At 36.7% G+C, this 25153-nt stretch overlaps 5 protein-coding genes across 7 annotated transcripts; 3 read left to right on the forward strand and 2 right to left on the reverse strand.

Annotated features, from left to right (window-relative positions):
• Positions 1-303: 303 nt before the first annotated feature.
• On the forward strand, positions 304-3580 carry LOC130987729 (ABSCISIC ACID-INSENSITIVE 5-like protein 2). The gene is made up of 4 exons (XM_057911375.1): positions 304-746; positions 908-1906; positions 1989-2060; positions 3225-3580. Exons 2-4 carry the CDS (start codon positions 1061-1063, stop codon positions 3303-3305), a joined length of 999 nt encoding a protein of 332 aa, XP_057767358.1. The 5' UTR covers positions 304-746; positions 908-1060; the 3' UTR covers positions 3306-3580.
• Positions 3581-3967: 387 nt separating this feature from the next.
• Positions 3968-5477, forward strand: LOC130987730 (metacaspase-9). Its single transcript, XM_057911377.1, has 2 exons — positions 3968-4544; positions 4629-5477. Exons 1-2 carry the CDS (start codon positions 4199-4201, stop codon positions 5225-5227), a joined length of 945 nt encoding a protein of 314 aa, XP_057767360.1. The 5' UTR covers positions 3968-4198; the 3' UTR covers positions 5228-5477.
• Positions 5478-5515: 38 nt separating this feature from the next.
• On the reverse strand, positions 5516-7477 carry LOC130987731 (uncharacterized). The gene is made up of 3 exons (XM_057911378.1): positions 6825-7477; positions 6303-6427; positions 5516-5845 (listed from the first exon to the last, which is right to left on the reverse strand). Exons 1-3 carry the CDS (start codon positions 7219-7221, stop codon positions 5639-5641), a joined length of 729 nt encoding a protein of 242 aa, XP_057767361.1. The 5' UTR covers positions 7222-7477; the 3' UTR covers positions 5516-5638.
• An 823-nt stretch (positions 7478-8300) lies between these two features.
• On the reverse strand, positions 8301-13755 carry LOC130987732 (protein ZINC INDUCED FACILITATOR-LIKE 1-like). 3 transcript variants are annotated; one of them, XM_057911380.1, is made up of 18 exons: positions 13455-13755; positions 13235-13382; positions 12140-12180; positions 11939-11999; positions 11757-11859; positions 11516-11618; positions 11315-11368; positions 11146-11208; positions 10759-10808; positions 10595-10670; positions 10290-10496; positions 9798-9885; positions 9521-9606; positions 9337-9444; positions 9212-9256; positions 9031-9119; positions 8820-8863; positions 8301-8609 (listed from the first exon to the last, which is right to left on the reverse strand). In XM_057911380.1, the coding sequence occupies exons 1-18, from the start codon at positions 13545-13547 to the stop codon at positions 8473-8475; spliced, it is 1596 nt and encodes a 531-aa protein (XP_057767363.1). In that variant the 5' UTR covers positions 13548-13755; the 3' UTR covers positions 8301-8472. The 3 variants fall into 3 exon arrangements, with proteins under 3 accessions (XP_057767363.1, XP_057767364.1, XP_057767362.1); XM_057911381.1 differs by having other exon boundaries at positions 13505-13677; XM_057911379.1 differs by having other exon boundaries at positions 13235-13691.
• A 2486-nt stretch (positions 13756-16241) lies between these two features.
• Positions 16242-23998, forward strand: LOC130987733 (uncharacterized). The gene is made up of 10 exons (XM_057911382.1): positions 16242-16389; positions 16466-16515; positions 17752-17807; positions 17986-18096; positions 19675-19922; positions 20976-21131; positions 21242-21398; positions 21690-21829; positions 22134-22169; positions 22919-23998. The coding sequence occupies exons 4-10, from the start codon at positions 18018-18020 to the stop codon at positions 23711-23713; spliced, it is 1611 nt and encodes a 536-aa protein (XP_057767365.1). The 5' UTR covers positions 16242-16389; positions 16466-16515; positions 17752-17807; positions 17986-18017; the 3' UTR covers positions 23714-23998.
• The last annotated feature ends 1155 nt before the right edge of the window (positions 23999-25153 follow it).

The following is a 25153-nucleotide window of genomic DNA, read 5'->3' on the forward strand; positions in this document are numbered from 1 at the left end:
CAAATTAATAGATAATATCTTAATCTTCGTGTTCACGCAATTTAACTTCACTAATTATAATTTTTTTTATAAATTATACAAATAAAAAAAATTAAAGATCGAATTATAATAGATTCAAATTCAGAACCTCAGGCTTTAAATATTAATTATTTAATATTTGGTTAATACACGCACACGATAATATCTTAATTTTCATGCTCAAAAGAATTGGGACAAGAATAATGGGATTGGGGCAGTATTAAAATATTCAAAACAACATAATAATTCTATTCTTATATTAATGTGAAATTCATCTTGAAACCCACAAAAAAGGCGAAAAATAAAAATAAAAAAAGAATACCAGCTTTGCAATGGCGAAGTGGAGCACAAGTACCGGTAGAAAATAACCATTTTTAATTGCTTAAAGTGACAATTTATTTATTGAATTAAATATGGTAAAATACCAAAAAATAGTCCTATGTTTTCGTATCTATACGAACCATACTTTTCAAAATTAGCAATACTCATTTAATGTAATTTCCATGTAAAAAGTTACTAATAGAAACTCTCCTCTTCATGTATTTATATTTGTCCACATGTGAATTTTGATTTCTTAGCAGTCAGATTTTGAGCTCAGGTTTTTGCAGCATGGCGTCTGGGTTTTTGGTTCTCTTCTAGAGAATGTTGGAAGCAGCTCTGGAATCATGCCACCTCGATTCTTGCTTTCGGAGCTACACTCCCTCTCTTGGATTCTGGGATCTTTTCTGGTAAGATTTCTGCTCAGTTTCTCGTTTTCTTTGATGGGATTCATGCATTTTGTTCGATTTGATTTTGGGAGACCAAAAAGATGTGATCTTTTTGTGCATTTCGACGATTGATGTGATGCTTTCTTGAATTTGATGGGCGTTTCTGTTTTCTCTTTTGGTAGATTGAGTGGTTTCAATTCTTGCAAGTCGAGGGCTTTAGGAATTTGTTTGGTACTGCTAATTAAGGGGGTTTTTAGGGCTTGTGTTTTGAGGTAGCTAAATTAAGAGAGAGAGAGAGAGAGAGAGAGAGAGGGCGATATAGACGAGGCTATTTGATGGTAGCTCAGAGAATGGGATCTCAAGGGGTTGATGGTAACAGCACTGTTGGAACCCGAATCCAAAACCCGGACCCGAAATCGAACCAATTGGCTAGGCAGGGCTCTTTGTACAGCCTTACTCTTGATGAGGTGCAGAATCATTTGGGGGATTTGGGGAAACCCCTTAGTAGCATGAATCTTGATGAGTTTCTCAAGAATGTGTTGACAGCTGAGGGGAATAATCAGACAGCAGAAGGCATTGAGTATGGGCAATCTGCGGCTTGCCAGCCTGCATCGGGGTCATCTTTGAATCGGCAGTCTAGTGTTTCAATCTCTAGGGATCTAAGCAGAAAAACTGTTGATGAGGTGTGGAAAGATATCCAGCTGGAGCAGAAAAGGAGCAGTCTTGATAGGAATGTCACTCTCGGGGAAATGACGTTGGAGGATTTCTTGGTTAAGGCCGGGGTGGTTGCTGAGCCGTCACCAGGGAAGAAGAACCCGGGGTCGGTTGTAGGAGGGGTTGATATGATGGGGTTGCCTCAGCAAGCTCAATGGATGAGTTACCCGATCTCTGCAGTTGCTCCTCAGCAGCAGCAGCAACAACAAAGTATGATGCCTGTTTACATGCCGGGCCATGCAATCCAGCAACCGATTCCTCTCGGGGGAAACTCTGTTTTGGACACTGGTTACCCGGAAGCCCAGATAGTGTCGTCTTCCCCACTGATGGGCACGTTGTCTGACACCCAAACGACGAGACGGAAGAGGGTTCCCCCGGATAATATAGCTGAGAAGGGTGTTGAAAGGCGGCAGAAGAGGATGATAAAGAACAGGGAATCTGCAGCACGTTCACGAGCAAGGAAGCAGGTGCTTTTTTGTTGCAGTCAGCTTTTGGCTGATTTTCTATTAATTGGCTTTTGGCATATTTTAACTATTTATTGATGTGCAGGCCTACACTCATGAACTCGAGAACAAGGTTTCACGCCTTGAGGAGGAGAATGAAATGCTCAAGAGACAACAGGTTGGCTTTGCCCCTCTGCACTCGACACCCTTTTTTTTGTGTAATTACTATAATCCATTACGGTTTATTTCTTGCTAATTACACAGCTTCTGAGCTCTCACTGCTATTACTATTTGTGATTAGTAAATTTCAGATGACTATGGTCATCTGAAATAATGTAGATTTTAACTATCATTTAAAATTTAATTCTATTTATGTACTTTTAGTTTTTCTGGTTTGATGGGCGAAAGACGAGCAAAACTGACATATACAGAATCTGATAAGAGAGCACTGATATTTTTGCTGTTGAACCTGAAGTGCATAGCCTGAAACGTATTATAATTAATTGCTGATAGATATATGTCACAGATCAGATGTAATTGTTTAAAAAAATTCCTTCAAATAATATAATTTACAGGTTACAAAATGATAGTATATTTTTACATTGCCTCTCCATTGATAGCTGAGCTGTTTTAGGAATAAAAGAAAATGATCGACTTTGGTAAAAGTGTTCTTTGTTCGACAGGAAGTTAGTAGTTTCGATGATTTGCCATGTTGAGTTTACTTTACTAGTGTTGCCTGCGTCAGAATGTAAATATGAATCCAGGTCCTGAAGAAAGTGCCTCTATTGTTGGTCGTGTTATATTACTTCTTATCGTATGAAAAGCCTTATTACACTTGATCAAATTGTCTAATCTTGATCTTAAAACTTCGTTTGTGCTCGGCATGAATATTCACCCTTTGAGCTAAACATTTTGAGATTATTTTGTTCCCGAGATTGAAAATAGGCGCAGAGATCAGTAATTTAGTTCCTCGATCTTTAACACGTAAAAGAAGACAACTTTCAACAGAAGTACTGGATTCAGTTTGGTAATTCTCAGTTTTTTATATCAAGTACACACTGCTGTGCAGCGATAGATAGTCGATGCACTTTTCTTTTTCGACTAGCTTCAAATACTTCTATGATAGAAAAATAATCTTCAACTGTCACATGCATTTCAGCATTTCCTCTTTGACATCCCTAATTGTATTTGCTCCGTCTCCGTGAACTGCAACGAGCTGCTAGTAGTGCAAACGTAGGGCATGACCAAATGTATTCGCGTATTCTCTCATTATACTACGTTTTTAGACTATGTGAGCACTCTACCTATCTTTCGTGCGTTCATTGCCGCCGCTACCTTGCAGGAATGGGAGAAGGTGCTGCCGAGCATACCACCACCACAGCCAAAGTTTCAACTGCGTCGAACGAGCTCAGCTCCCATGTGAGGATAATGTAGATTGGTTGTTGGCTTTTTTCCTTCTTTTTCTTATAGTTAAGATTAGCTAGCGTTAGTTTCTTTTGTCTTTTTCGACTTTACTGCTCGATCTCCCTCCTTTTCTAGATTACAGACAGCCCGAGGATACAGCCTCGACCTCGATTATCGGTGGCTTGAACATCCTCCGGCTGCCTTTCTTGTATGTACATTTTTATAGTATCAAGCAACCTGGGATTGTATGAAAACCTTGTTGTCATGATTTGAGTCATAGTTGTTCTTGATTCATGTTTTCATCAAACTTCAGTATTTTATGATTTTATCCATCATTTTCCCCTTTTCTGAAGTGTGATTCACTTATTTCTGAAGTTGTAACAATGTTTAGCTATCTTTTTTTTACATGTACATATATTTAGAAATTACTTTTGTCTTTTGGAATGGGGATTTGGAGAAGAAAATAAAACAAAATCTTCAATTTCTTCTTGTTTCCTTAATTTTACATAAACAATCAGATTGTTGAGAGGGAGATTATTCTTGGAAGTTAAAGACCTCTTTATTTATTCTATCAAACCTCAAAGAAACCTTAATTGTGTTGCTAATTAGAGCCAAAACAAACTCACCTACTGTCTAAATATAGCTTCAAAGAAACCTAAATTGTGTTGCTAATTAGAGCCAAAACAAACTCACCTACTGTCTAAATATAGCTTTCAAGTTACTTCAGCAGGAAATATGGTTGCTTTCACATAATTTAATTTCCTTACTCACAAGCAACATTTGCTCAAACACCACAAGCAACATTTTGCATAAATAGTGTCTTTATTCACTCAACATGATTCACTCACTTCCTAAAAGGCTAAAACATTCTACATTCTAAATCTTGCAACTGATCTGCAAGAACACTGCAATATGGAGAAAGGCAACAAGAGGGCTCTTCTAGTGGGGTGCAACTATCCCAACACGCCTAACGAGCTGCACGGCTGCCACAACGACGTTCTAGCCATGCATGAGGTGCTCATAACTAGGTTCGGGTTCGACCCAGATCATGTTGAGATTCTCACAGATAAGCCTGACAGCCCTGTCATGCCCACCGGTGCCAACATCAAGAAGGCACTGAACGGTATGGTTGATCGGGCTGAAGAAGGCGACATCTTGTTCTTTCACTACTCGGGCCACGGGACTTTGATCAAACAACCTCACTATTCATCCAAGAAAGAGGAAGCTATTGTACCCTGTGACTTCAATCTCATCACCAGTTAGTTTTCTCATACAAATTTGAAACACTAACATTTTTCAGATGATACTTATTACCTTAAAGATTCTTGATACTGTTTGGTAGGTATGGACTTCAGGCAGCTCGTGAATCGCATTCCAAAAGGAGCAACTTTCACCATCCTCTCCGATTCTTGCCATAGCGGCGGCCTAATCGACAAAGAGACGGAACAGATAGGCCCTTCTGCCTCCTCAGATGGCACCGTTGCATCAGAATACCACAAGCTGAAAGAGATCCCTTTCCAATCAATACTGCAGTATTTCATATCTTTAACCTGCAAAATCAGCACAGACATAGGCACACATTTGGTGGAGGTGTTTGGAGCTGATGCCAGCCTCATGTTTCACCACGAGGGCGAGCCGCCCATCAGCAAGCCACTAAAGCCGGATGAAGGGATCCTGCTCAGTGGCTGTCAAACAAACGAGACGTCTGCAGACGTGGAGATAATGGAAAATGGAAGGAAACCCTGTGGAGCATTTACAAATGCTGTTCAAATGGTGTTGAATGAGAATCCTGGCCCTTTAAGCAACAGAGAAATCGTGGTGCTAGCTAGAAGGATTCTGGTGCAGCAGCATTTCACCAAACAGCATCCATGCCTATACTGCAGCGATGAAAATGCCGATAAAATTTTCTTGAGCTCACCACAGAAACCATGTCCAAAATAAAGCACGTAAAATCATACCGTGAAGTCTTCATTCCATAGCGGAAAGATAATAAAATCCCTGCGCAAGAAGTGATTTCAAGAGCACATTCTCCTCATAAAGAATCAATTCCTAAAAGTTATATGTAATGAGTGGCATGAAACAGAGCATAAATGTGAAAAAAGAAAAAAGGGCAAAAGGAATGCTGCAACATATTATCTTATTTGAATACTCTCACCTTGATAATCGAATCTTATTTGAATGCACAAAGAAATTCAATTGTATTCTATAGTGTGAAATGAACAAGAAGTGTATTGACAAAAAACTGTGTATTCATGCAGAGAATCGTAATGTTATCTTTCTACAAGGGTGCGTTGCTCCCTGAAGGAATGACTACAGGAGGAAGCAGCGGCTCATCAAAACTAGATAAAGAAACTAACTCAGATCTTTCCAAACATGAAAATCAGTAGCTGAACCATTATAATTTACAACAACGTCCTGGCACCCCATGAAAAAGGTGCTCCGAATAGTATCTACATTCATCAAAGCATGTGCAGAGCCACTAGGACTAGCTACAACCGCAACTTCATCAGTGCCAACTGTCACCTCAGAGTATCCTATTGCCAGTTCTTTATTTTCCAGCTGCGAATCAAACATCGAAGTTATTGCTACCAACTAGTCAAGCCGAAATTAGAGAAACATCATCAAGCGACATTTCACATAATTGGAAGCAAAGCCTCTCAAAAGAAATAGTAAATGAAGCCATATTTGTAAAACATATATAACCGGAAAGAGGAACGTATGGAAATAGAATGCCATGCTAACTTACATTAATACCCTTTTCCTGGTCAAGACCATAATTTTTAACTAGTGTTTTTTCAATCCTCCCTATAAATTCATCCTAAAAATTTGGGCGACATATTAAAACTCACATTAGTTGGATTCAAGACTAATCACGACATAAAACGAACTTTTAATGAGGTTAATAGGGCACTACTCTACTACTTGAAGTTCACACCATCTACAATCTCAAAGTCTAGAACTAATATGGCCACTCAGTAAATCTTATGTAGATAGAATGTAACACGGGAATACATACCCTGAGCACCGTTTTAGCTCCCCATATCACAAACGTCTCATTACAAGTGTGGTGTCTATGGTTTCCCCTCAAAGTTCCAGGTCTGATCTCACCCACATGAACCGAAGCACAAGAAACCGCTCCACCTGCAAGTTACAGTCGACCTCATTGAGAAACTATACAATGTACAGGTGCATTAAGAAGATAGATCACAGAGCAGCATTCAAATCCCAAGTATCGATTTCAATATTTCATGACACTGATTTACAAATCATTTGAACTTTCACAAATTACATATTAAATATTTTTAACGAATGTCCAGAGCATTTACCTATTTACCTACAATATGTTGCAATGGCAAGGAAAAAAAAAATCAAAGTATCATAGCTGCTGTCCAAATTAGAGTGAGCTAGATTCAATAGCAAACACAAATCGATCTGATTTGCTTTTTCCCAAGAAAAATGCTAAACACAAATTAACATAAGTAGTGCTTCAATCAAACAGGCCCATAACAAAACTCAAGAAGAATTAACGGAAAATTACCTGAAACGCCATAATCCAGAGCAGCTGAAATGGGATCAATCAACCAGCCACGCTTATCCTTCGTCACGGGAGACGAAACCGAGGAGAATTTCACAAGATTTCCACTAGAATCCTTCGAGTAACCGCCGTTCTTGTCGTTTAAAACAGTATACGGCGATTGGCGAAACGGCTGATGACTGTGACGATGCTGCAATCTGAGCGAAACCCATGCGAGAAGACAGAAGATTGAGAGCAGAAACGGGAATGCGTGAGGCTTCTTGAGGAAAATCTTGAGCGAATTCAAAACAGTCGACGCTGCTTGTGGGGTTTGAGGCTGGAACTGCGGAATCGAGTTCGGAATCGGGTCGGATATCGGGAGCGGGTACGAGGAATAGGATGGTCTTCTAGGGTTCGCCATTGACGTCGATTCCGAGAATTTGAGGAGCTAAAATTTTCACTGGATTTTCATGATTTTTCTGCGGTAGTGTTTTGCTTAATTTTGATTTTGGTTTGTTTTGAGGGATGGGGGCGTAATGGCAGATGTTCTCCTTTTTTAGGGGCTCTAAACGAAATAGTGAAATTTACGGGGCCAAAATGCAATTATCTATTTTCAGTTCTATTCTCCATAGAACTGACTATATTCAACATTAAATAAAAATAGAGGTAATGTAGTTAATATTTGGAACCAAAAGTTTTAGCCTTTTAGGTATCGTTATATAATCTTTTAAATTATTTATTTCTCCTATAAAAAAATATTCCCTCCGTCCCACTAGACTTGACACACTTGCCTTTTTTGTTTGTCCCACTAGAATTGACACTTTCCTAAAATAGTATGTGGTCCCTACTTTCTCTACTCACATAAAATAAGTGGACCCTACCTACTTTACACTCTTAACCATTTATTCTTAATCTCCGTGCCCAATTCAAAAGTGCCAAGTCTAGTGGGACGGAGGGAGTATGATAGTTGTGCGAATAAAATAAAATAAAAACAAAAATATGTCTTAGTGTGCATGTTCTATTAACAAAATAATTGATATAAAGAGATCTTAAGTTCAATCTCGTCTGCATGCGGTGTAGTTTTCTTACTTATGCGTGGTGAGGTTTTGGATTCAATTCCGCCCGCGTACGATATAGTTTTCTCAATTATGTGTGGTGTAGTAATTTCGTCTCTGTACGATTACTTTTTCACTTTTGTGTGATGCATGCGATGTAATTTTCTCACCCATGAGTAGTGAGGTTTCGGATTCAAATCCATTCGCGTGTGGTGTAGTTTTCTCAATTATGTATGGTGTAGTAATTCCGCCTCCAAACGATTATTTTCTCATCTTCGTGTGATGTAAAAGTTTCGTTTGCGTACGGGTGATTTATTTGAATATATAATTTTGATTCAAAAATATAAAATAATTAATTTTTAAAATCAAAAGTTTCAAATCCGAGTTCTCCTCGTTTGATTGGCTAACAATTTGACAAATAGGCATTTTTTTCAACACACAATAATTGTACAATGTGACAAAATTTATTGCTTTTATATTGTTGCAAATCTGCAACAAAATAATATATGAGATTGAAACATTTCTATTGATATACCTTTTTTCTACAAAGTTGGATTATTATGAAGTACAATTGTAGAACACTATAAACTACTCCATGGAAACCATACGGTTTCCGATCAGCTCAACAGAGTTTCACGGTCACCGGCCGAACTCGAAAGCGAGTCGTCTTCGGGGACGACTAGAAACGGACGGAAGGTCATGACGAGGCCGACGAACTCGACCGCGTTTAACGTGAAGAAAACTAGGTGCACACCTGCATTGCAACAACATAATTTGCTGTCAAATGCTAAAAGTGGATGATTCCTGAGAACCCTAGATTTATTACATAAACATATGAATAAGCACGAGAATCTCATGTAAGACGATCTGACGGATCAAACATCCGATTCAAGTAGTGTTTGGAATCCGTCCGATAGATTTTGACCCGTTAGACTATCTTACACGGGACTCCCCCCGTAAGTACCTGGTAAGAAGTCTGCATCCAGACGGCCTTGAGCGTAGGAGAGTCTGGAGACGTTGAAGACGAGAGAGTGGTGTTAGAACGTGTAAATTAAAGAGGAAGCGTGCGAAAAATTATGCCCACTGTATCGAGAAAATGGCGATAAACACAAAAACAATTCGTAGGGAAGATATGAATGCGAGCGAGAAACGAAAACTGCTCGAGTGAAACTCACAGGGAGCCTCCGACTGCAGGGCCAATTGCTTTACAGAGAGACATGGCCGTCATGGATATGCCGTTTGCAGCTCCTCTTCGCTCTTTTGTCTGAAAAAAGGAGATGTCAGACAGATTCGTAACAGTCTTGATTCGTGCACGTGTCTGAAACTGAAATTTGATACGGAGGGGCCGGGACTAACCACGGCTCTATTTTGAAGAACTAAGAGGCCCGTCGTGATGGAAATCTGTTTATGTTCGTCGTGAATCAGTAGAGAAATAGAGCAAAAATCAAGTGTAGTGTGCATTGAACATAAGGAGGACTCACAGCGAGTATGTTCTTCAACATCGAAGCACAATTAAGCAGCCATAAGAGAACGAGACCCGATAAATTGGCTAAAAACGGGTAGGTTGTTAGCAACGGTATAGTAATGACCTGCAAAGAGACGGGCAGGCAAGATGTTAGGAGGCGAAAGAAATGGAGTAGAGATACGGGTTTTACAGAGACGTACGGCTCCTATACGAGAGACCATGACAGGTCCAAGTATCCTCTCGACCCAGGTATACACGGAGAGCTGAAAGACGAGCATACCAACCCCTGAATGATCAAAGAAACATCAAATGAGATACGTCACAATTCAGTGTGATTTACAGGTGGAACCACTTAAACGAGAAAAACAAGGATATTTCGCCATGATAAGCTGCATAAAATCATTTCATTTCAAGACACAGTCGTCAAAATGAAAAGCTATACGGCAGAGGGCGACAGACAAAGGAGTGACTGTATACCTGTGATGGAAAGAACTGAGCCAACATCTGCCGAGTCAAAATGCAATCCTCCGAGCCTCCTTGAGCTGACGGCCCACAACGAGAATATCTGGAGAAAGTAGAAAATATTAGTACTAAATATATGAGCAGCAATAGATGACAGTTTATAGTTAGACAAACTAATATGTTTGGTGTTTACTTTCAGATTCCAGAAACCATTAAGAAAATTAGCATAATGGGCGTTGCTTATTCTTGAGAAATTATACGTTATTGAAGTAATAGTTGTCTAGTTAACGATCTAATTAGGAGTAATATTGAAGGTAGTATATGATGTTACAAGCCATGGAACGGGACAGAACGGATCTAATACTAAGAATTTGTGCAATATCTACACGACATACATATGCAGTATTTACGAACAAAAATAAGAAATTCAGAACTGAGTGCATTAGATTATCATAAAAAAGATTCTTTGTAGAAAGGAAGAGAACACAACCAAGTAAAAAAAATTACCTCACTATAGGCCATATCGTGGAGCTGGAAAATGCAGTACACCATAATAGCAGACATCAAGGGCCAATTTCTTAAGAGGCTTTTTTGAGAGACGGGGCGTCTAAGCTCAGAAACTTCCACTTTATACGACTGAATGGACTCATAAATGTCGTCTTCCATTGCAGCTTTCTCTGCTATGTTTTCTTTGTCATGGGCATGAATAGTTTCCTGCAATTATTCATATTTGAGGGGGGTGAACTATATTCAGTTGTCAGACGCATGGCACTAATTTTAGTTTAAATGTATGGTGTAGGAGAGAAACATACGGGAAGCCAGAGGCAGAGGATAGACGCCACCAAAGCAAAGGCTGAGATCACGAGACAAGGTAAAAAGTATGGAAACCTGCCATCGACATTGATAACAGTGTAGAGTCGGTCTGCGCTTTAAAATCACGTGGGCAAAATGAAAGGAATGGGTAAAATAGGCTTACCTTCCAAATATAGATTTTTCGGAGAACATTTGTGGATATTTTTCTGCAGGCTGAAGTCATGCAAGTCAAAACAAGTGTTGCGTAAGTGATTCTTTCCCGTATATAGTCTATAGACCTTGAAGAATGTTAAGTGACAAAGCAGAAAAGAGAAATTTGGGATCTTCAGCACCCGAAACTAAGAGGATGTTTCGCTGAGCTCAAGAAAGATTTTATATTTGCTAGATATTTATGTTTGTTATTATTTACATTATGCAGCATGTGAGTCAAACTTGGACTAAAAACTCAGAAATAAGCACAAATATAATACTAGTTTTTTGTAAGTTATTTTTTTATGCACCAATCCTGTTAATCATCGGCGGTTTCTTGGAGTGTCGTGCGAGAAATTACCTGTGCAAGAAAACCTCCAACAGCAGGACCGATGACCAATCCTATGCCCCAGGATGTGCTAATCTATAATGAATCGAGTAAAACAAAACAAATCGACATTTTACATATCAGAATAAAATGATAAGATCAAGCAACGAGTTAAGGAAAAAAAGAAGATCAAAAGACTCACGACTGACATCCCCAAAGCTTGGTGCTCTTTACGACAAATTTCTGAAGCATATGCCTATGTCAATTGGAAATTCGAAAATGAACAATTACTAGTTATTAAGAATTTATTTAAATGCCAAGAAACATACTTCTGCATTGATGTGCATATAAAAAGGAACGGAAAATATAGCTAAATCACTAAGAATGTTTTGCATCGACATACCCTTAAAGGTCCGAGCGTTCCACATAAACTTCCAAGAAGAAACCTTGTAATAATGGCCATCCAAAAGTTTACACTAACACCAAAAAGTGTATTGAATATAACCCTGAAAAATTTAACCAAAATAAAGATAAAGAGAAAATGTGAAAAGAGTACTTAAGGCCAATTGACACAAATATGAATCGGTATGTAAATGAAAAATATTATATATATATATATATATATATATATTATGGACACTCACACTATAAGTGTGCCAAACATTATGACTGGTTTCCGACCATATTTATCAGCTACGAGCCCCCAGAGAAGAGAAGTCAAAGCTCTCCCAAGCATGAAAGACGATCCTTCAAGAAATATCAGCTCCATGTTAAATATCAACTATAACAATTGTCGCGTATACTAAAAAGAGAAAAAGAGACCAACCAACATATCCAGCATAGTAACTTATGTCTTCCTCCTTGTCTGCAATATGGAGATCCCTTACCTGCAGTAGGTAGGTAAAATACTATTTCATTTCCGATGCAAACCACAAAAATGAGATGACGGGAACACGTTGTATGATACCCACACTTGAATGTTGAAAAGTTACAATACAGAAATTTCAAGGTTGAGGCGTGTCATTACCATAAAATATAGGAAAGGGAAAAGAGACGATATTGGCAGAGCTGTTAATGACACCATAAGATATCATTAGAATACAGTAGATGAATGTAACATCAACAAGATAAACGCGCATAAACTGTAAAATAACAGATAAGTAAAGATCAATCTAAACAAATTGGTAAATAAGCTCCTCCTATCAGACAAGCCAAATTTAACTCATGAAAATTTAAGCTACAGGTAATGCACATATTTCTCTACTTCACATTATACCGGCCAAGGCCATCTCCACCCGATCACAATAAATTTTCTGTGATTCTTGCAGCAAAAGTCAGTGCTTTGTGAAAAATCAACTTCAACCAAAATGCAAAACCATCTCCCAATCCATTTTACACTAAATAAATATTTAGTTCCTACTTTTCCTTTGCTGATAATACTGTTCAACAATACTGTAGTAACAGCTTTCTCTAAGTATTAATCTAAATTATTTCAAATTAATACTAAAAAATAGAAATTCATACTAAAATTTTGCTAATAATGCTAGAACAGATTTGAGGTACTATTCAAGGAATTAAAAAGAGGTGGTTGGGGATAGCACTAACAACCATGTCCCCTTTTCAAACACAACTCAAAATTAGAAAACATTACACAAATTGCAGACAACAAATATCACTTTCTTGACTTCCAAAAAAGAGACAGCTTGCCTTGCATATATCATTGTTATTTATGATCAACACTTCACCCATATTAACTTAAGGAAATAAATATTAAGACCCACATCAATAAACCCAATTATTATAATGTGGAGGAATGAACACAAACTGATTAATTTAGTTCACCAAATATCTGCACGTGACTTAAATCAAACTTGAAAACAGTGGACTAGTCAAATCCCCATCCAACTTTACCAATAAGGGCTGCTAACAAAACCAGTCAATTCAATTATTCAATTTCGAGATAACCCCACAAATCAAAGATCCTAAAAATTCAATCTTTTTCTCCACACCAAACCCCAACATCAGATTAAGGCAAAGCCCAGAGAAACCCAGCAACATTCAAGAACAGCAAAAGTAGAAAAAAAAAATCCCCATTGCTACAAAATTCAAGAAAAATACGTACCTGCAGCGAGAGTGATGAGCCAGACCAAAATCAAAAGCTTGAAGGGAATCCCGGCGTCGGAATCCTTCATCTGTTCAACCTTGCACGCCGCGCAGCTCTCGTGGTACTCTTGTTTCTCGATCAGCGGCGCAGCATTCTCTGCCATTTTCTGCAACGGAGCAAAACTCAAGATTACATTTGCAATAGGAATTTGTAGAGGCTGCTTTGTTTGCTTCTTTACCCGTGTAGTGGAGTTAGACAAAATGAGGTGAAGGAGCTGGCACAGCTTACGTGGCTTTTGTCTGTGTGTGTAGATGGAATGTTTCTCCACCATAGAAAACTGAGATTTGCAGTCACTTATATTGAATTTTCGCAACCCCTATGATATGATATGAGCACATTCCTCGTTGTATTTTAGTTACCTACTTGTGTGTGCTGCTTCGTGTATTCTACCGACGTAGTAAATGCGTTTTTTGGGTACACAATGAAAGCATTGTACTCACTCCACTTCAAAAAATATACATCTTGCCATTTAATCATCAACAACAAATATTATTAGGGGCGTTTGCTTTGATGGAAAAGAGAAAAAAAAAATACATTTTTTACTTATTTTTCAGGATTTTTATATATTTATTATGATGGAAATTTTTCTTCTGACAAAGTGAAATATTTTCTCGAACATCTAAACTTATATAGGGTGTTTGGCTAAGCTTATTTTAAAGAGCTTATAAGATGTTTCAAGAGCTTCTAAGTTGTAGTTTTTTAAGAGCTTATAAGTTGTCAAAGTGTTTGGATAATTTAGCTTATAAGGTAGAGAGATAATTTTTTTGTTAGAAAGAGAAAATCGAAGAGAAATGAACTTGAGTGATTTATGATGAAAAAAATAAATTAGAGTTGAAAAATATTTGAAAAATAATTGTTGCATATAAGATTATAAAAAATTAGTTGGGGGTAGAGGAACTTATTTTTTGGGAGCTTATAAGCACTTGGAGCTTATTTTTGAAAAAAATTATCGGGAGCAAAAAATTTAATTTTTGAATTCATATATTTTCACAACAAATTCATATATAATTCATAGATTCGTAATTTGTATTTAAAAAGTGATTTGTATGTATAGTATAATGCATTTTTCATGATAATGCATTTTATATATTACAGTCAAACACCTACATATCATACAAAGATCATGATTTGTGATTACTATAGGAAGAAAGTTCTTATTTTATCAATTTAATCATCTTACGATGGGTTATAATCATATCATATCTATATCTAATAGATATAATCGTTGCGAAAATAATTTTGGAAACATGTGGTGCTCTTTAATTTTGTACAAATCGGCCACGTCGTCTCGACAGATAAGACTTTTAGAGAGAGATTATAGTATACGTATTTCTAGTTTTTAAAAAAAAACAAAAAAAAATCTTGTCATTCTTTCCTTTGTCTCTTGTTCTTTTTTCTATTATTAATTAACAAAAAGAGAAGGAAAAGTTGGTATTGTGGAGCAGTTGAAAACTACTTTCATTAATTTTTTAGTTCAAAATCCTTTATAATTTATAAACGTGACATAAGTATTGAAGGCTATTATTATATACAGAAATGCTAATTTTAATTAGAGTAAGATAATTTTAATTAGAATAAAATAAGTTAATTATCTTTTTTAATTAAAATTGTCACATGAGTGATGCACACGTTATGCTTGTCCACGGTAAATAGGTGATTGATTCTGTTACTCTATATTTGATATGAAAAAGGGTAGTCGTGAAGCTTCATTTTATTTCACTTTCATAATTGTTATTTGGATATAAATACTAAAACCCCACTAATTTTCATGCTATCTTTTGATGTATAGAGATGGGGAAACCATGTCGATGTTCTACTTTAAACTAGATAATGGTTTATTCGAATGATTACGATTTACGCGAAGTTAAATTCCTAAAGCTAACATAAGAAATATTCTAACTTGAACATTACGATGTGTTATGTTATGGGTGAAGACCAAGTCCAAAAAGTGGCTACTTCCCTTAACTATTTTCACTTATTACGAGTACATATATAAAATTATATTCAATCTCCTCCGATATACGTCCATCTCCTAATTCTCCACGGATCGGACATTCGTCGGAGACCACTTACAAACATGGTTTTCGTACTTTAATTTCATATAATTTATTGTAATTTTTCTTCATATTTGCTTGTGAATACGTATATGTGCCTTAGTGTTGAGATTTACAAAGGCTTGATGTTTGATAATAGTTTCGGTGTGATTTTAGAAAAAATCAAGGAAAATTGGAAAAATGTGAAAGCATGGGATCGAATTACTATTCGATAGGAATCCGTAAACACAAATAATGGTCAAATCGGTGCTCAGACGAGGGTAAACGAAGCCGAGCAAGTTGGTTGCGCAGAGAGCAGCAGTGTCTGCGGTCACTAATATTCATAACTCGAATATTAGTTGATTGTGAATTCGAGTTTTAAAGTTAAAGTTCACAATTATGAATAATCTTAATTGTGAGTTCGAGTTTTAAGTTTAGAATTCACAACTCAAATATACGTGGGTTGTGAATTCTAGTTTTTTGAGCTAGAACTCACAATTCGAATACATGGTTGGTTGTAAATTCGAGTTTTAAAACTAAAATTTACAACTAAAAAAATTATTGTTTATGAATTCATGTTTTAAAGTTAGAATTCACAATGAGAAATACTATTGGTTATGAATTCGAATTTTAAAACTAAAATTAACGACTCAAAAAATTAGTGAAAGAGTAATTTTTAAGTTTTTTTTATCTGAAGGGTAAAATAGTAAATGTAATTAATTTTTAATCTTTTTATCTTAATAAATTATTTTTTATTTTTACTATTTCAATTTGAATAGTTTTGAAGTCCAATCTAAATAAAATGCATTGATATTAATTTCCATTAAATTTAAATCTCGACAAAATAAACGTAATTTGAATAATTTCGACTCAAAATTGGGTAGTATAATAAGGTGCATATATTTAGTTTAAAATTCGACCCGCAAAATTTCAAATATATCAATTGTTGCACAGTTTTATAACTGCTATTTTCAGTTAAGCCCCACTTATTTTCACTCTCTCTCTCCGTCGCCCTATTTTCCCTCAGACAACCCTCGGGCTCTCATTGTTGAGGGTTTTCTCTCTCTTCACCGTCTCAAAGTAAAATCCCTACTGATTTTTCTATAATTAATTTATGTTACTTCTTTGATTTTTTGCTTTCTCCATTGTTTCTCAGGTTTTTTTGCTGGATTGAGCCCGCTGGCTGTAAGAGTTTCAAGCGTACGGGTACGAATTTCGTTATTTCAAACCTAAATTCAACAACTCTTCTCCCCCGCTTGATATAGTTTTTTGGGATTTTTTGGGTCTTGAGTTGAAATTCTTGATTTACCTGCGCGTTGATATTCATCTTGAATGTTTTTCTGGCCGGGGCTTATTCTTGAGTCGGGGTAGCAGCTCGAGGTAGTGAATTCGTGGAACTGAATGCGTTTATTGTTGAGATTTTTAGCTGGGCATTTATCAATGTATCTTGAGGTTTTAGCTGGGCATTTATCTGTTGATGTTTTTTCGTGCAGTTGTCATGATGCTTATTATGACTTATTTCTATAGTTTCTGTGCGTGTGTGTGTGTCTCCCTAGCTTGTATGAGTGAACTATTTCGATGGATAAACTGAAGCAATAGGTAATATCAAACAAAACGGAGTTTTGAAAGTGATATGTCAAATGTGGAAAATAATCTCTTCTCCATCTTGTGACAATACGAAACAGGCATGTGGATCTTCGGTCCTTCCCTTTTGCCTTACAGCGTTCCTAAGAAAAATCTCGGTCATGCCCCTGTTCCAGACCCTCAGTCATACCAAATAGACTCTAACCCTTGGTGTCACAATTTCAGCTCTGTCATTTTCCTTACGTCGAACTAAGTTTCTGCTTCAATGCACTGGTTGGACTATGTTTCTCAAAGTTTCAGCTGTTTGGCCTTTTCCTTCAGTTGTACTAAGTTTCTGCATCTATGTATAATTGGAAACAGGAGCAGTAATTGTCATAACAGGATGATGATGTCTTTCTTACCCACTAGAACTCAGTAGTATTTTGGTTTTGAATTATCATGTGCCTAACCATTGAAATTACATGACAGTTCATCGTAAAATACAGTTTTTATGTTTAAGAACCAATCATTTTAGTGTTTTAGTACTTTTAGTACCATAAACTAGTTACATATGCCAACAGACCTACATTTAAAATCGTATATTAGCCACCTCCCACCATAGAAAAAGACAGGACAGGTTACGGAGGTGTATAACTGTAGTAGCTTTAACATGGTCATATCTTTTGGCATTCAGATTCCTAATTATGGGACCTTTGCAGTAAGCTAATGAAAATTGCAACTTGACTTTTTCCATGAGCTTGATTTTTCTCAATAGACCCTGGAAAAAAAACTTGCATACTTTGCACTTTGGAGTATCTAAAAGTGCTTTTTTAGTAGTTTATAATTGATCTTTTTCTTCTTCTTCTTCTATTTCCCCAGGGTTCTCTTGGAATTACTAGGCAACTTGAACTACAATTTTATGGGAATAATCCAGTGTAAGTTTTGAAAGGGTTCTTTATTTATTCACATGCACTCAATTCCCCTTGTTTTGCAGTTACTATGGGTTCTATAAGAAATCAACGATCCCCTCTCCCCAGACTCATTACTGCCCATCACCTGCGGTTTGCCTTCTTAATATTTCCGGGATTTTAATCTGTTTAAATTTTGTTGCAGGCACTTTAGCGCATAAGTAGTTCTGGAAAAAAATGGGTGATGAAAATTTTAATGAGACGATCCTGACTGAGAAACTGTCTAAACTAAACAGTTCTCAGCAAAGCATTGAGTGTATCCTTTTCTTACCAAAATTCATAAGTTGGTTTAGTTAAGTTATTGTAGCATTACTGGATGGATGATTTACTCTCTGTTTTGGTTTGTAAACTTCCATTTCTGTGTGATTTAAGATGTTATAGTCATATGTAATGGGATGAATATATGTTCGTCCGCATGTAGCAATACTTGGCCTCTAAGGATATGTTATTTGGTTTACTTGTAGAATATCATGGGAGTTAACCGATGTACCAATTTCTTTTGCCTTATTTGAGATTTATGTTTTCAATATCCGCATGTGTGCAAGCTTGGCGTGGTTCATTTTTTATGCTTGTAACATGACAGTTGTTTCACAGTAACTGTATGTAGGCTCATCACATTTCACTCACCAGAAACCTTCATATGAGCCAGTGTTTTCGATATAGTTTTTCTTGACTGAGTTTTAATGTGCATATATTTCTTACTTAACATGTAGTTTGCCTGATGAGTTCCCTTGGAGGGCACCCGCCTGTTCAAGAAACACAATCAACTTCAATAATTTATCCACTCATAACTCGTGATAAAATCTTGTAAGATAAGTAATGGATATTCATACTTTGTTGACTTGAAGTTGAATAAAATGTCTGCTTTTTCAGAAGGAACTCAAAGATATGAAGCATCAGATGCTTGATAGTGGGACCTGTTTTTTAATTGATGAACTTGAAAAAAATAAATAAAAGAAAAGTAAAACTTACTTCAGTAATTCCTTATTCCCCTCACGCTGACAAGATCAATCCATTTACGGTTGTTTTTGTTTCTTTTTGTCTGTTTTTTTTTTGTTTGAAGGGAGGGAGGGGGTTCATCATTTTTCTTTCTATTTTGTTAGTGGATGTTTATTTGTCTTGGTTTTTGAGGAAATTGACATAGGGTTTGTTTGTTGGGATTTTAGCAATCTATGCAAGACCTGAATGCATGATTAAGCTCTTGCAATCTGGGGTTTTCATAAAAATATTGTAGAACTTAGTTGGCAGGATTTTCTTTATCCCTTACCTTATCATGTTAGAATCTCTTTCTCTTCTCTGTGCCTGAGTCGAAGATGGATGTCATAATAAGATTTATAAGGATAATAACTGATTTTGATGCTTTATTTAAGTCCATTATAGTTTGTTCTTGACTTGCAAGGACCATGCACTTACAACGAATGCATTTTTTCTGAAGTGATCCTTGTTGCAGCTTGATGTTTATAGCTATCATAATGCGTAGCTTGTTTATCTAGATCTCTTGCTATAATATCTTTGGATGTCTATTTTTTTTATTATGATAGGTTTGGCTGCAAATCCTGAGATTTTTGGATTGATAGTCTTCTAATGACGGGTGTAGCTCTACATAAGATTTCTATGATGTTCTATGTTAATTTTTTGAACCTAACTTCCTTCAGGAATTTACTTTTTTCAAGATACAACCGATGATGTTTGGCTTAAAAACTATTACTCTTGCTTATGGCTTAAGATTTTGTCTTTTATATTGTTTGGATGGGGTTCTTTGTGTGAACTTTGGTGTTACATTTGCTTGTTCAGATTTGTACTATTGAGAGGTTCTCTTTTAACATTTCATCAGCTTTGTCTCGGTGGTGCATTTCTCATCGTAAAAAAGCTAAGCAAGTTGTTGAAACGTGGGAGAAATTATTCAAAGCAGCACCAAATGAACAACGCGTTTCCTTTTTATACTTGTCCAATGACATCCTGCAAAATAGCAGGCGCAAAGGCAGTGAATTTGTCAATGAATTCTGGAAGGTTCTTCCAACAGCTCTTAAGATTGTTTATGACAGCGGCAATGAAAGTTGCAGAAAAGTTGCCTTCAGACTGGTAATTCTCCAGCCTTGTCCATTTTCTGCATTCTATCTACTTCAACATATTTACGATAAATGTATGTGGCTTGCATTGGCATAAAAATTTGCATTTTGCTCTAGCCAGCATTAATCACAATGTATAAATTTTACTTCTACATCTCTCCTTTTGCAAGCTTGGTCTTGAAAGGTTACTTTTTAATAACAAGAGTGCTTGTGAGTCATGATTCTTGTTGGTTCTTGGTTTAAATTTTTGACGAGTCATCCCTGCCACAATTCAGATTACTAGTGTTCTAATGATTATGATGGGTGCCTTTGTGCAGCCGGATGAAGAGCCTCATTGAGAACACGTCTCTAATTCTGCTCTTTTTCCATCGGAACATAATATTTGAGGGTAAAAGAAGAATAATATGTTGTAGTTCAAGCAAAGTAAACAAATGAATAAAATATGCTTGAGGTTGATTTTGATCCTTGAGTAATTAACATAGCTTCAGCTTCTATTGTAACACGAGTTCCCCAGTTTTGACCCCATTGGATAGGTATGATCTGTAGCATTTCTTAACCGTGGTTCTGTTTGTCAGCTCTTCATTCAAACATTTGATCCTCTTTTAGGTTCAAGTTTAAGCTCGGTCAAAGTCCAGTCGGATGTCCCTCTGTTCAGCGATATGACAGAGCACAGCTTCCATTAATGATATATATTCAAACAAGATTTGTCACTTTTTTTTACTTCCCATCCTTTTAAATCATTGCAGCCTTTCTTATAATACACTCATAAAAGCATAGTTATCCATCAACCATATTTCTTTACAAAAATACTATCACACTCCATTTAGAAGCTTCATAGTCTTGTTACTTTCCACATTAGAGTGTCCTTTCTTTAATATGTTCTTGTGGCCTCAGGAGTTTAAACTTTTCTCTGAAGTTTGTAGATGTTCCTTTCCGTATTGCCAATTTCTCAGTTGATCTCATCTTTTCGATTATCAGCTGATACTTCTCCTATGATCCTATCTTCTCTCTTTTTTTGTTGGATTTTGGGGTGGGGGCTGGGGTTTGGGTTGGCTCTTTTTATCAGGTTGACATCTGGGAAGAAAGAAAGGTTTTTGGATCTAGGGGACAAAATCTGAAAAATGAAATGCTGGGGAAGAATCCTTCTCCAGTCAACAATGGGAAAACCTCTATTCCTAATCCTATTAAGGTGGTGAAGAGAGATGCTACATCTGTCAGAATCGTAAGTGCAAATCCACACCTGTTGTGTGCTAGATGTTTCTGGATGATGTTTGTCATCTATTGGTAGAACAGTACTTATCTTTCAATTTTTATTTTTTATTTAAAATTCAGAAATTAGCTGTTGGAGGTTTGCCAGAAAAGATTTTAACTGCGTTGCAGTTGGTACATGATGAAGCCGTCAACGAGGAAACAACCTTAGGCAAATTTCAAAAAGCAATTTCTTCTGTACAAGAAATAGAGAAAGATGTTCTATATGCTTCATCTCAAGGTTTGACATGACTACATGAGTTGTTTTCCTCTGGATTTACTTCCTTGTGCGAGAGTGACTATCTCTTGGTTGAAGTTTTACATATAGATAGTTATCTGACATGAGCAGGCCAGCACACAATGAGAAGTTTGTAGCTTCAGAAGAGCATCATGATGGAATTACTATGTTTTGCGAGACCATAATGCCTATTCCATTTTTACATATCGATTGACTATTAAAAAGTTAATCCATCATTTGTTTTACTTCAATTGTCTGATGCCCTCTGATTTTCATCTTTCATTTTGCCTTCAGGAAACCTCAATGGTTCTGATGTTGTTGATAATTTAGAGAGACAGGAGAGTACTATTAAGCAATGCATTGACGAACTTGAAAAGTCTGAAGCAGTTAGAGTTTCCCTTGTTTCACAGCTTAGAGAAGCACTTCAGGATCAAGTATGGTTCAATTTGTGCAAATTTTCGTCCTCTATAATTTATAAGCCACTTCTAGGTAGTGTTTAGCTGATGGGAATTGGTCAAACTCAACTTCTAGTTCATGGTGGTTTTGAATGATAATCAGAAAATGTAATCAGAAAGTTTGAATTGAAAATTGTGATCTCTTTAGATAATTAATGGCTAGATGAAGTAATATATTAGATATACTTAAGTTTGTAGTTATTGCAAATATTGGGAAAGTTTTAAAGTGACAGCCTGCATGTACGGCTGAATACTCAAATTCTGACAGTTCAAAGTTTTCCAGGAAACAAAGCTGGAGCAGGTTCGAAGTGAGATATCTGTAGGTTCTCTCTCTCACTCTACATATATATATATATATATATATTATATGTGTTTGTGTTTATATGCCTGTTGTCTCTCACATGCCTCTGAAAAAAAAGAAAAAAAATTATGTGCAGACACCATTTTTGGTTTTATACAAGCTTTTACTTCTTTGACACTGGCACTAGGACATTGGTTCAACATGGTGCCTAGAGTATCCCCTTTGTTTTACTGGTGGTTATTTTGTTGTTTCTAAAGAGACCAAATCTTAAACTTCCAGCTAAGCTTGGGTAGAATTTTTCTAAGTAGATGAAATTTAAAATCTCATGTTTGGACTTAATCACAAGTTTACAGCTGAAAAATCAGCCATGTAGTCTTTGCATAAAGATGAAAGAAAAATGCGTTAATTTGGGCTAGCAAAGATTTGTTAGATTGTTTTCTGATTGTAAGAGTTTGAGGATTAGATTTGGAACCTGTGGGTGGTATGTTTAATATGGATTTGAAACCCATCAGTCATTTTGGACTAGTCATTGAATGATTCGGGTGGATCGAAACGATCCAGTTCAAAACCCTCGATCAAAACACAGTTTTTACATAAAGTTTAACTTTTTGCAAAAACCTTCCAAGCTAATGGCCTTAAAATTTCCCATTGTCCTCAGGCCCACAATTCATCCTTTCTTTTCTGTTTCAGTGCCGTTCTCAATTTGAAATACAATATCTCCTGCAGTTTTTTTCGTTACTCCTAATTACACGTTATTTTGCCTGCAGGTTGCTCGTAGCCAGATTGAGCAAGCAGCTAATATCAGACTCCAGCTAACACCGAACTCTTCCGTACCACAACCTGTAAATCAAGTGGTGATTGAACCATCTTTTCCTCCTGCGATTCCAACAACCAACGTCTCTGTGCCGCCTCCTACCAATCCTCTGACTTCATTTGTGAACTCCACCGTGGAGGAGAGTAAGAAGGCTGCAGCTGCAGCTGTTGCTGCAAAACTAGCCGCTTCAACATCTTCTGCCCAGATGCTCACATCTATTCTTTCATCTCTCGTAGCCGAAGAGGCTGCATCAATGAGCACTGGCTTGAAACGGCAGAAGCTGGAGCCACCAATGTCATTTTCTGATGGGAAGAACCCTGAAGGAGCCAACTCAACCTATTTTCCGACTTCACAGCAGGCAATGACCAGTATGCCACCTGTTCAGTCCAGCACCGCGCAGGCTGTTTCTCAGGTGAACCAACTGCAGGCATCATTTCTTCCGCCGCCTCCGCCTCCACCACCACTTGCACCACCAGGTAATTCTCCTTCGAATCAAATGATCCAGTCTAATATGATGGGGCTGCCCTATGGTTACGGTGGAAACAACCTACTCCCTCCCCCGCTCTCAAATGCACCAACGGGGTTTGTTAGGCCGAACCCTCCGCCCCAGCAGACACAGCAGCAGCCACAATCACAGCAACTGCAGCAGCTGCAGCAGCCAGCAAGTGGTGGATACTACAGGCCCGTCGGTATCGGATTCTACGGGCAAACCCACCAGCCGCCAACCCCTCCCATACATCGACAGTGAGGTTTTATTGGTAAACACCGGACCTTGTGTTATTTTTGTATATTAATAGGACAGTAAACCATGGCTAAGGACCTTTTTGACAGCTATATCATAGTGTAATATCCTCCGGTCCGTGCCCTGCCGCGTCGTTGCGATCGGGTTCCATCGGATTCTTTACGCGGCATGCGTCGTGGTACTTGTAGCTCATGTAAACTAAATGTAGAATTTAAGTAATTTAGTCACAGATAGACTATAAGTACAAGGCTCTTCACCCTTTTTGTTGGCCTAAGTCTTCAATTTTCTGCACCTCTTTGCTCATATTACTATGTATTTTATCTGTGTATGTGCAGGGAATGGTGGATTTATCATCTAGTATAGCTTTCTATTTTCTTGAAGCTATATAATAGCATTTCTACTTTCATCTAGTATGTGTCCCAATTCTATTTTTTGCCACTAGATTGTAACCATGGGTTCGATGCGAACATTGTTTCTTGTATATTGTAAACGTAGTATTCCCTCCGTCCCAAAAAATGAGACACGCAAATTAAGAAAATGTAAATAAAGTAAGAGAGATATAAAGTAAATGATGATAGATATATAGAGAGGCGAAAAAGTAAAAGACAGATAAAGTAAATGAGGAGAGATAGAAAAAATAGATAAAGTATTTTTTTTTAAGATTGAGACATTATAAATGGGATGCCTGAAAAAAAAATTGAGATGGAGAGAGTAATATTTTGCATCTGTTAATCTTTAATGGAATAAAAAGACCTAATCTTGAACCCTAGGTTAATACAAATTTTAGGGTGAGACCTATAACCAAAAAAAAAAGTGAAACCTAGTTATTTTGGCCTTTGTTATCATTTTTATTGTAAATAAATAACTTTTCCACTTTACACAAATAACTAAAATCGGACAAATTTAAAATGTACATTTTAAAATAAATTTGTCATTTTATATTAGGGAGATTCATTGTAACTGTGAAATGCACAATATATTCACCAAAATATCTCTAGTGAAAAGATTTTTGGCTTTGGCAGTGCTTCCAAACGTAGTATTGTAGAGACGAATTGAGTAACCAATTCTCGTATATCTTTTTTTACTTTTCATAATTGTTCTGCTCGTTATTTCATAACAACTTAATCAATACATATATTATAATTCCATTATTTTATATATAACTAATAATGGACCCATGAAATACAATATGATGAATACAAAATATAAGAGAGGATCGTAAATTTTTTGTGCATATCTTAGATTAAATTGACTGTCCAGCCTTTTCCCTATGTTTTATGCAAAATCTTTCATTTTTTTATTGTATTATAGTGTGTTGAATAAATTAAGTTTCACTATTTCAGCATCTAATACAATAACATGCTGCTCAAAACCGCCCGTTTGGAATCTTCGTTTTCTTTTTCTTTCTTTTTTTGAGGGGAAAGAAAACATATATTACGATAAATC

This window comes from Salvia miltiorrhiza, chromosome 6 (genome assembly GCF_028751815.1).
Source record: "Salvia miltiorrhiza cultivar Shanhuang (shh) chromosome 6, IMPLAD_Smil_shh, whole genome shotgun sequence".
In the NCBI taxonomy this organism is placed as follows: domain Eukaryota; kingdom Viridiplantae; phylum Streptophyta; class Magnoliopsida; order Lamiales; family Lamiaceae; genus Salvia; species Salvia miltiorrhiza.

Bases quoted from the DNA above. Each gene is read 5' to 3' on its own strand.
- LOC130987732 (XM_057911379.1), bottom strand. From the start codon at position 13,547: ATGGTGGAGAAACATTCCATCTACACACACAGACAAAAGCCACGTAAG. The intron at 9,607-9,797 runs GTATACAGTCAC...TTGATCATTCAG, and splicing joins CTCAGTTCTTTCCATCACAG to GGGTTGGTATGCTCGTCTTT. The intron at 8,864-9,030 runs GTGAGTTTCACT...CAACGTCTCCAG, and splicing joins CCTGCAGTCGGAGGCTCCCT to ACTCTCCTACGCTCAAGGCC.
- LOC130987733 (XM_057911382.1), top strand. From the start codon at position 18,018: ATGGGTGATGAAAATTTTAATGAGACGATCCTGACTGAGAAACTGTCT. The intron at 21,399-21,689 runs GTTTGACATGAC...TTTTGCCTTCAG, and splicing joins TCTATATGCTTCATCTCAAG to GAAACCTCAATGGTTCTGAT. The intron at 22,170-22,918 runs GTAGGTTCTCTC...TTTTGCCTGCAG, and splicing joins AGGTTCGAAGTGAGATATCT to GTTGCTCGTAGCCAGATTGA.
- LOC130987729 (XM_057911375.1), top strand. From the start codon at position 1,061: ATGGTAGCTCAGAGAATGGGATCTCAAGGGGTTGATGGTAACAGCACT. The intron at 1,907-1,988 runs GTGCTTTTTTGT...ATTGATGTGCAG, and splicing joins GTTCACGAGCAAGGAAGCAG to GCCTACACTCATGAACTCGA. The intron at 2,061-3,224 runs GTTGGCTTTGCC...GCTACCTTGCAG, and splicing joins AAATGCTCAAGAGACAACAG to GAATGGGAGAAGGTGCTGCC.
- LOC130987730 (XM_057911377.1), top strand. From the start codon at position 4,199: ATGGAGAAAGGCAACAAGAGGGCTCTTCTAGTGGGGTGCAACTATCCC. The intron at 4,545-4,628 runs GTTAGTTTTCTC...ACTGTTTGGTAG, and splicing joins TGACTTCAATCTCATCACCA to GTATGGACTTCAGGCAGCTC.
- LOC130987731 (XM_057911378.1), bottom strand. From the start codon at position 7,221: ATGGCGAACCCTAGAAGACCATCCTATTCCTCGTACCCGCTCCCGATA. The intron at 6,428-6,824 runs GTAATTTTCCGT...TGTAACTTGCAG, and splicing joins TCTGGATTATGGCGTTTCAG to GTGGAGCGGTTTCTTGTGCT. The intron at 5,846-6,302 runs GTATGTATTCCC...TTTGATTCGCAG, and splicing joins GAGCTAAAACGGTGCTCAGG to CTGGAAAATAAAGAACTGGC.